Source organism: Triturus cristatus, chromosome 3_2 (assembly GCF_964204655.1).
Source record: "Triturus cristatus chromosome 3_2, aTriCri1.1, whole genome shotgun sequence".
NCBI classification, from domain to species: domain Eukaryota; kingdom Metazoa; phylum Chordata; class Amphibia; order Caudata; family Salamandridae; genus Triturus; species Triturus cristatus.
Genome location: NC_140584.1, coordinates 208,135,955 through 208,145,311, shown reverse-complemented (window position 1 = coordinate 208,145,311; position 9,357 = coordinate 208,135,955). Strand labels below are relative to the sequence as shown.

The following is a 9,357-nucleotide window of genomic DNA, read 5'->3' as shown; positions in this document are numbered from 1 at the left end:
ATCTCCCGGAATTACCAGCCATCCTTCACCACCTCTCTGCGCCAGCCCCGCTCTACCCAGGCATGCAGCCCCCCGCTCTTCCCAGACATACAGTCCCCCCTCTACATAGGCCTACAGTCACCTGCTCTTGCAGGCGTGCAGCCCCCGCTCTTCCCAGACATACAGTCCCCCCTCTACATAGGCCTACAGTCACCTGCTCTTCCAGGCGTGCAGCCCCCCTCCACACAGACATAGAGTCCCCCCCTCTACATAGGCCTACAGTCACCTGCTCTTGCAGGCTTGCAGCCCCCGCTCTTCCCAGACATACAGCCCCCCCTATACATAGGCCTACAGTCACCTGCTCTTCCAGGCGTGCAGCCCCCACTCTTCCCAGACATAGTCCCCCCTCTACATAGGCCTACAGTCACCTGCTCTTCCAGGCGTGCAGCCCCCCTCCACACAGACATAGAGTCCCCCCCTCTACATAGGCCTACAGTCACCTGCTCTTCCAGGCGTGCAGCCCCCCTCCACACAGACATAGAGTCCCCCCCTCTACATAGGCCTACAGTCACCTGCTCTTCCAGGCGTGCAGCCCCCCTCCACACAGACATAGAGTCCCCCACTCTTCCCAGACATACATTCCCTCCTCTTTGCTGGCATACAGTGCTCCCCCTCTACACAGACATACAGTCTACAGGCATACAGTACCCTGCTCTTCACAGACATACAGGTCCTTACTGGCCCAAATTTCCATCTTTTGGTCCTATCAGTCCCTCTCCCTTCTGTAGCTACTGGTCCTTTCACTGGGCCTACATGTCCCTGACAGTCTAACTTTTAATTTCATGGATCCATCAGTCGCCTTTCCCTTCCTGAAGCTACCAATTCATCCTTTCTTATCCGAGACCTATTGCACCTTCTTCTCACCCTGAACCTAGTGGTCTAACTTTTCATCTTGTAGACTTATCAGTTCTTCTTCAGCTTTTCACCTCCTCTTTCTGGGCCTAAAAATCTATCAGTATGAATTTCCATCACACAGACCCACTAGTTTTCTTTTGCCTTCCTGGCTCTTGTGGGAAACCTAAATGCTCCAGACCAACACATCCTCGGGAGTGCACTGGTTACCTAGCCACCCAAACTCCTGGGTTGGCTCGTTCACTCTGACAGAAGGTCAATCACCCCTTCCATGCCAACCCAAAGCAACCTAAAATAACAATGAAGATCTCTAGCCCACGCCTATGTGGCATTCGTGGTAGACCCTATTTTGATGCATCAATAAAGAATGCCACATAAGCACAGTTTAGAAATATTTCTGACACATTTAAGTAGTCAAAATATTGGGTCATAACAACATTTTACTACGAAGTAAGATGATCCCACTTAAGAAAGTTAAAAAGGCGCACTTCCACCTGCAAAGCATCCAAACCCCATGCATTTGCCAACAAAATGACCAATGTAGAGCCCTCCCACCCAGGGCCATCTTAACAGCTTTATAGGACCCTGGACAACGCAGTGCACTGGGCCCTGCCTACACAACCACTCACAGGAATACAAATGTTTAACAGAAAACGAGTGTTACATTCTGGTCTGCATGGGGCCCCTGTGCTCTTGGGGCCCCCGGGCAACTGCTCAGCGAGCCCATGATTCAAGATGGCAGTGCTCCCACCTGTTTTTGAAAAAACAAACGGTTGTGAGCGCTTTTTTCTTATTATTTGCTGATCTGAGTTAGATGTGCAAACAAAAAATATGTTGCATCATTTTGTTAAATTGCTTGATTACAAATTGACTCAGTATTTCTTACTTACCCATGCTGCAGAGCTAGGGTTGCCACCTGGCTGTGTTTTTTTTACCGGCATGACCATTCTTGTACATCATCTCAGCTGGTACAAAAAACAGGAAAGCCACTTAACGCTGGTATTTCCCCCTCCCCCCCCCGTTATCAGTACATACTTTAATCAGCAACTATAAGATGAACACACTTCAAAATGTATTTTAGGGCTGCTTTATTTTTTCCTGGCTGCTAATTAAAGTAAACAAAGACAGAAAGACCATTTTAAGTATGAACACAAACTATTATAAGATGACTGGCTGTAACCAGAGTACAGCATCGAGGAAGGTGCACACTGCACGGCATGGCTAAAAGGTGTTGGAAAAGCAATTGGCCCTAAAGGGCAGATCTGTTGGCTTTTCCAATGCTTTTTTAATATTGCTATGTACATGCACTGTAAACGTCAACTGACTGGCGGGCAATACCTGCTGATTACCACGCCCTGCCTGTGGTTCTTTTTAGCAAGCAGGATAACTGTTTGAAAAAATGCCTTTTGTGTACCGGCCTGCTACATACAGATGGTAATCTAGAAAACGAAAATACATTTTTTTTTTTAAGTGTTGGGTTGTGGTGCGCCAGCTGCAGGAGAATAACAGCAGGAGGTTAGTAACAGAAACGTCGGACTATTGTGCGAGACGCCGGGGACTCCCCGGACAGACGTCAATACTCCGCACGCGGCTGGCAGCAGCAGCGGGCGCATGCGCACTGCGCGAACGTCCCATGTTTAAAAGAGGGCGGAATACCCGGGCTCGGGCACAAGTTCAGAGCAGCGCTCGGAGTGAGTTCACAAAACGCCAGCGCGCGACGGACTGAGTGTGCCTTGCACCGCAGGCGCAAGGACCGTGGGTTACACTGAGCGACATCGCGTGCTTCTGGGAGCACCTAGGCAAGTGTGGGATCCCGTCCGAGGATTCATCATGGATAACGTGGAGGTAAGCGAAGCTACTTAACTATATCGACTATGCCCCTTGAGGTGGACACTAGTGTATTGTTACATTTGTGTAGCGCATAGCTACCCTTGATCGGGAGTCAATGCGCACGTAATGCATGGACGCAGTCTGGAAAGAGAGCATTTTACTTTACCTACTTCCAGTGTTACTGTTTTGTGCTTTATTTAGCACGTGAGTCGTTTCTTCCCTTGTGTGTGTATGTAAGTTATTCTTATGCGAGTTTAGAGTTGCGTGTGTTTGTCTTCATGCCGCATTTTTGTTGTGGCCCTGGAGACCGCCAAGTTTAGTTTTAGCTTCTGTTGTACCTATCTGTCAAGAGCCAGAAGAAGGTAAGGGGTCGGTGCAAACCCATAACTCCTCACTGTGTATTGTGCATAGGTGATTGGGATTGTGTTACACCCGATAGATAGTCGACGCTTTCAGGTGTAGTTTCGGTTACTGTAGGTGCGGATGGCTTCTGTACCCTGCATTAATCTGCGTTTGACATCGTGGTCAGAGGGTCGGAACTGTTTTCAGCCTTTCATCCTTCCAAAGTGGAAAAAACTTGTAGTGAGTTGGGTTACAATAAACATCTGTTATTTCACGCCACAGCTCCTCCCCCCCCCCCTTCCCCCCGGGGTGTGATCACTGATCTGTACAAATACACAATACAAAAGTGCAGTTGTCGGGTGCGGGAGAGCAGGAAGTGTGCGCAAACCTGAACGCGTGGAACTTGCACTGTGCGGTGCTCACATTGGAAGGAGCGGAGATGTTGGTCCTTAGTGTCAGTGTGGCAATTCTCAAAAGCTTTAAAAGGGGGAACGAATCAAGAGGCACCAAAGTGGACTATTGTGAAGAGAGATGCGCGGTCCTTCCTCGTGCGCGAGGCGAAGTGCGTGCGCTCCTGTGGCACCGGGTCTAAAGGAAAGGGCGGCACCTGGGAGAGGGGCAAACCAAGTGGTGGCTAGTTTTACATCGGAGCGTTATTTTTTGTAGGGTGTACGTTTTCTTTGTGTGATGTTGCAGCACACCTGTTAAGTATGGGCATGACAACAAAAATATGACCGGATATTTACTAAGGTTTTGCGCGAGGGCTGAAAGCATGAAGCCTAATTTTCTGACCTTTTTTTCCCCACTGCTACAAGCGTAGAAGTGCGCGGAGCGAGCGTCCAGACAACCCTTAGCAAACCTACGTCAGGTTATTAAGTAAAACCGTGGCCTCTATGCCCCATTTAAGAAACAATCGCAGCATCACTTCTCTGCCGTTTCATGTTTCACCGCCCGCACGAGTTCCTGTGCTTTTAAATTTCCCTCACGTTTCTTTGTAGCACCACGCCCCCCTTGGTGGTTCTGCAGGTGCTTGCATTATTCTGACAAGAAGTTGAGCGGTTGGTGATTTTTGTGTGTGAGTGTTTTTTCTGCTATTGGCTGTGCCACGGGGTGCCCAGTATAACATCATGCTGGGGGTCTAGTGAAGGGGTGACGATTAGGCTCCTCGCCCCCTTGGGTGGAGCCTGGCGGCAGAGGGCTGGTTTATAGTCCCCCCGTGCCCTCTCAATGGGGGACGCCTGCTCCCGGGTTCAGGTAGCTCCAGCGGTGAGCTGTGTCTCTAAGCAGCCAGTCTGTAGGGAGGCATACTCTGGGCAGTTCTAATAAGTAGGGGCACCTCTTTATTGTTAGAGGAGACTTCCGACCCACCTCAGATAAAATGCATGGCCCACACAGAGTGAAGAGCTTGCACGCGCTGCCTTAACATGTTTGTTGACTTCAGTGTCTTAACAGACGGGAGAGAGTGTGTGTGTGTGCCTGTGTGTGTGGGGGGGGGGGGTTGTTACTGTGCACCATGGACTCTATCCAGCCACCATTGCCCACGACCATGTATTTATTCTAGCTGTAGAGCTGAAAATGATCAACAAGGTGTTGGTTTCGGGAAATATTCTATATCGGTAAATGCAGGTGCTTGAAACGGGAAAATTGAAGTGCAGGCAACCGTATCTGAGTACCTACTGTTCCTGAGAAGTGCCGGTACTCTCCAATTAAAAGTATTACATCAGTCTTGAGAAGTGCTGGTACTCTACCTCTCAAAAATAAAAACGTGCCGGTGCTCCCTACCGGACAGTACCGGCCCATTGGAAGCACATTTACCGTAAGTGCAAGTAACACCCTCGCCCCAGTGTGCAGGCAGCGGTCCAGCGGCCCGTCTCCCGCCCATTCACCAGGCGCAGATGCTCGCATTCAGCTTCGCACTTGGTGGAATTCCATCACCTTTTGTTTGCAACCAAAAGCTTTCCTCGTCGCAGCTTGGACTGAGAAAAGTTTAAGCCCAGAATTCAGGAGCTGTAAACAGATGTACTCACTGTTACACAACCAAAATGTACCCGGGCAAACGTTTGATTTTGAAGTACCAGAGAGGAACGGCGCTATTGGTTAAACCAATGCCACACTTGTGTAGGGTGGAGCCGCTTACGTTTTCATACATTGGTCGCTAGACGGTTGGTGGTTTCCTGATCTTGGTCATCAGTTCACAGCCCTCTTTTTGACTGTGGTTTGCACTTTGACACATCTTACTTCCCCTATTGGTGAAGTAAACCTCATGTGGGGCAGAACTTTCTGGTGTTGGGGGAGGGGGGATTTCAGAAAGTGTACATGGTATTGCTTACTTTTGAAAAATAGAACGCCACACCTCTAAAACTGTGTAATTGTAGAGAAACTATAAAGAAAGAAAGGCTTTCAGTCTGATGCATGGGCAACGTTACAAAAATAAAAGTCAGTGTAACGGATTTCATAAAACACACCACATTTAGATGCAGGGCTATGGTCATAATTGTAATCACGACCCCACCCCCACAATATCAGCAGAATTAGAAAAAAAAACTATGCGATGGGAACAGTATTGCACTTGTTTGGTTATGAGTGTTGCACATGTAGTTCTGTTTTAGCTTTGGGGAACATGGGTTTTGAGCATGATTATAAAGTTTGGCAGTCTCACCACTTACTCATGCTATGACTTTGATTCCAGATTTTAGATTATAGGATTTAATACGTTGTGCTTTGTGTCAGATTTCAGGTGAACTCATCATCAACATGTCCAATGATTACATGGATAACACCACAGACGGCATGGCTTCGGGTGACATGGATTACCTGGAGGAGCCGTGCTTCAAGAACAACAATTTCAACCGGATATTCCTGCCCACCATGTACTCGATCATCTTCCTGATGGGGATCATCGGCAACGGGTTGGTTGTCCTTGTCATGGGCTACCAGAAGAAGTCAAGGACTATGACCGACAAGTACCGGCTGCACCTGTCGGTGGCCGACCTGCTGTTTGTCTTCACCTTGCCCTTCTGGTCTGTAGATGCCGTGATAGGGTGGTATCTGAAAGAGTTCCTCTGCAAAGCCGTTCACGTCATCTACACAGTCAACCTCTACAGCAGCGTCCTGATCTTGGCCTTCATAAGTTTAGACCGCTACTTGGCGATAGTCCACGCCACCAACAGCCAAGGTACGAGGAAGCTGCTGGCTGAGAAGGTGGTGTACGCCGGCGTGTGGTTGCCGGCTGTGCTCCTGACCGTGCCTGACTTCATATTTGCCAGTGTTAGTATGGAAGAAGGCACCTACGAGTGCAACCACATCTATCCCTTTGAGTCGCGGCAACAGTGGACTGTTGGATTTAGGTTTGTGCACCTCACCGTAGGGTTTATTCTGCCCGGCCTGGTCATCTTGATCTGCTACTGCATCATCATTTCCAAGCTGTCCCACTCCAAAGGCCAACAGAAGCGCAAAGCCTTGAAGACGACCGTGATTCTCATCCTCACCTTCTTTACCTGCTGGTTGCCCTACTACATCACCCTCAGCATTGACACCGTCATACAACTGGGCGTGATCAAGGACATTACATGTGATTTCGAGGTCACCCTGCATACGTGGATCTCCGTCACTGAGGCCTTGGCCTTCTTCCACTGCTGCCTGAACCCCATCCTCTACGCCTTCCTCGGGGCCAAATTCAAGAGCACCGCTCAGAACGCCCTCACCACAGTGAGCAGAGGATCCAGCCTCAAAATACTGTCGAAAAAGCGAGCAGGACTTTCGTCCGTCTCGACAGAGTCCGAATCGTCGAGTTTCCATTCCAGTTAACGCGGAGTCGCGCCGCATGGGACTGTGTTACTTTTGGACTGCACGCCACCGAGTGACAAACAGAGACTGGTCACTGTGTACAGTGTTTTGTATATAGCTGGACTTCATGTCGATCCCACTTCAGTTGCTAATGTAAATATGTGTGGAGTTATTTATATAAATATGATTGGTGTCAGTCGATCTAGGGGCCTAGGCGGGGCCTATGGACCAATGACTAGGTCACGGAATGTGTCGATACTTGTGTTTTTTTCAGTTTCTGCTACCTGCCGACCTCTGTTTTAGTGATGTACACTGTATTCCAAGCCAATGCTGCCCAGCTCCACCTCTTCTGACGTCTATGTTACAATCCCTTCTTTTAAGTCACCCCTAGGGCCTCAGTTTCTCACTACACTCAGCATGGTTTACTCCCCTCCTGTAAATTATGGCACTTATAACCAAAGTCTGTTTTATTCGGTGCTTTACACAGTTCACTTTTCAGTCTGGGGTCTGCTAAAGAGCAGTGCTGAATGTTATTTGTGTCTATAATATCTCTGTGATAAGATGTTTGTTAATAAAAAAAAACTCGAATCTGTTTTTGGAGTTTTGTTTTCATGGCTAATTTCAAGTGGCAGATACTAAACTAGCACGGCAACCTGGCAGGTTGAGGGCATGCTGCAAAGCTACGTGTGCGTTCTGCACGACACATTTACACCCTGACAGACATTATTCCTACCGACTTCGGTAAAGGAGTACTGTTGAATTGTGCTAAATGTTTCGCTCTGTACGACACAGACACAGCGCAGTAAAGTTGTCACATTGTGGCACTAGGTGCTATAAGAATAATACAATATGATGAGGTGCTGGTTTAATAACTGTAACAAATACTGTAAAAGCGCATCTTAGATCCATGCACAGACTGCCAAAACGTAAGTGGTCGGAAGGAACTTTAGTCCCAGTTCTGTGCAACTTATTACATTCTTCAAAGGCTTGCCTGCACGTGCTTTGCGTGATGACCGCGAGTTTGGAAAATGAGTTCCTTGTTTAAAAGCAAGCTTCCTGCAGAGCCACTCTCTGGCGACGCTTGGCAACAACAGTCAGACAACGCTCAAAAGACCGCCATTGTCTGTGTTTCTTTCAGGTCTGAAGCTGGTTTCACGTCACGCTCTGCATTGTGGGGCACATTTACTACATCTTCATACAGCGCAGGGCCGCAAGCAAAGTTGCTGCACTGCGTGAAAGGGAGAAAGTACAAATGCTGCAAATTTACAAAGATATGATGAATTTCTGCTCTCTCTTTGCAATGGCACACCGTGAGCAAACTAGCGTCAACACAGGCCCCATTACACCTTAGCGCAAGGGTGCCTATGTTACAGGCAGGATTGTTTTTGTGCAGGAATGGACACTGCCCTTCACAAAAATAATCAATGGGGACACCCATACTCTACCCATGGAACACCCCACGAGTTTAAATGTGTCAGAACGCAGCGCAATCAGCTGCCTTGTGTTACATTTCTTTACAACCCCACGTAGGGCTACTCAAATCAGGCCTTGCGCGACTTTGTAAATATTACTTAAGCCTTTGTGTTTTCTTTGCGTCTCCTTGCATGATAGAAGGACAATGCAAAGGAGTCATAAATGTGGACCTTTGTCTGCCCCTGCTTGAAACGAGTGCCCAGATTTACAAAGGTGGCACGGAACACAGTGCTGGACCCAAATTTTGGGTGCTGCATGACGTTGCATGACAGGGAGAGAGCAGGAAAGTACTATATCTACAGTGATACAGCACTCTCCCCACTCCCTAGTGCTGGCACAAAATCTAGCAGTCGAGTGCCACTCACACTCATTTGCACAACAGTGCAAGGGTGTGTGAATAAGTCTTGCACAGTTTTTGTACTGGGAGGAACCCTTCCCATACAAATTACTATGCTTAGACCAACTTTAAAACTTTTCCCAATTTGGATGTGTTCTGTACGGGAACCATCCATTACCACGCGGGCATTGCATCGCAATGCCTTTACATTGCGGGTATTACAACGCATCGCAATGCCTTTACATCACAGGTATTACAACGCAAGTCGTTGTAACGACTTGCGCTGGATGGCGCTCTAACCTAAGGAATACTATGATTTACTATTCCAACACCTTCCCTATTGTACGTAGACTGGTGTTGGAATAGTAAATCATACTATTCCTAAATCCAGCGCCCTCCAGCGCATGTCCTTGTAACGACTTGCGTTGTAAAAACTGCGATGTAACGTTCCGCGATCATTTTGATCGCGTTGTAACGTCACATATTCGTTCTGTACAGAGCAGCACACATGTAAGATTGGAAAATTTAGGAGAAATAAAAGCTTTTCTTTTTCTAACGACTAGTTCAAAGTGGCATTTTTTTGGCACAAAACTTTGTCTACTAATGTTAGTAGATATGGTTTTGTGTCAAACCATGAGTGGTTGCATGGGAACGCCCATGGAACACCACCTTGAAACAGAGAAATGCAGAGCTATCTT

The 9,357-nt window shown here is 47.9% G+C and overlaps 1 protein-coding gene across 1 annotated transcript; it reads left to right on the top strand.

The window, feature by feature from the left end:
- Positions 1-2,555: 2,555 nt before the first annotated feature.
- CXCR4 (C-X-C motif chemokine receptor 4) lies at positions 2,556-7,441 on the top strand. Its single transcript, XM_085647533.1, has 2 exons — positions 2,556-2,736; positions 5,794-7,441. Exons 1-2 carry the CDS (start codon positions 2,722-2,724, stop codon positions 6,868-6,870), a joined length of 1,092 nt encoding a protein of 363 aa, XP_085503659.1. The 5' UTR covers positions 2,556-2,721; the 3' UTR covers positions 6,871-7,441.
- The last annotated feature ends 1,916 nt before the right edge of the window (positions 7,442-9,357 follow it).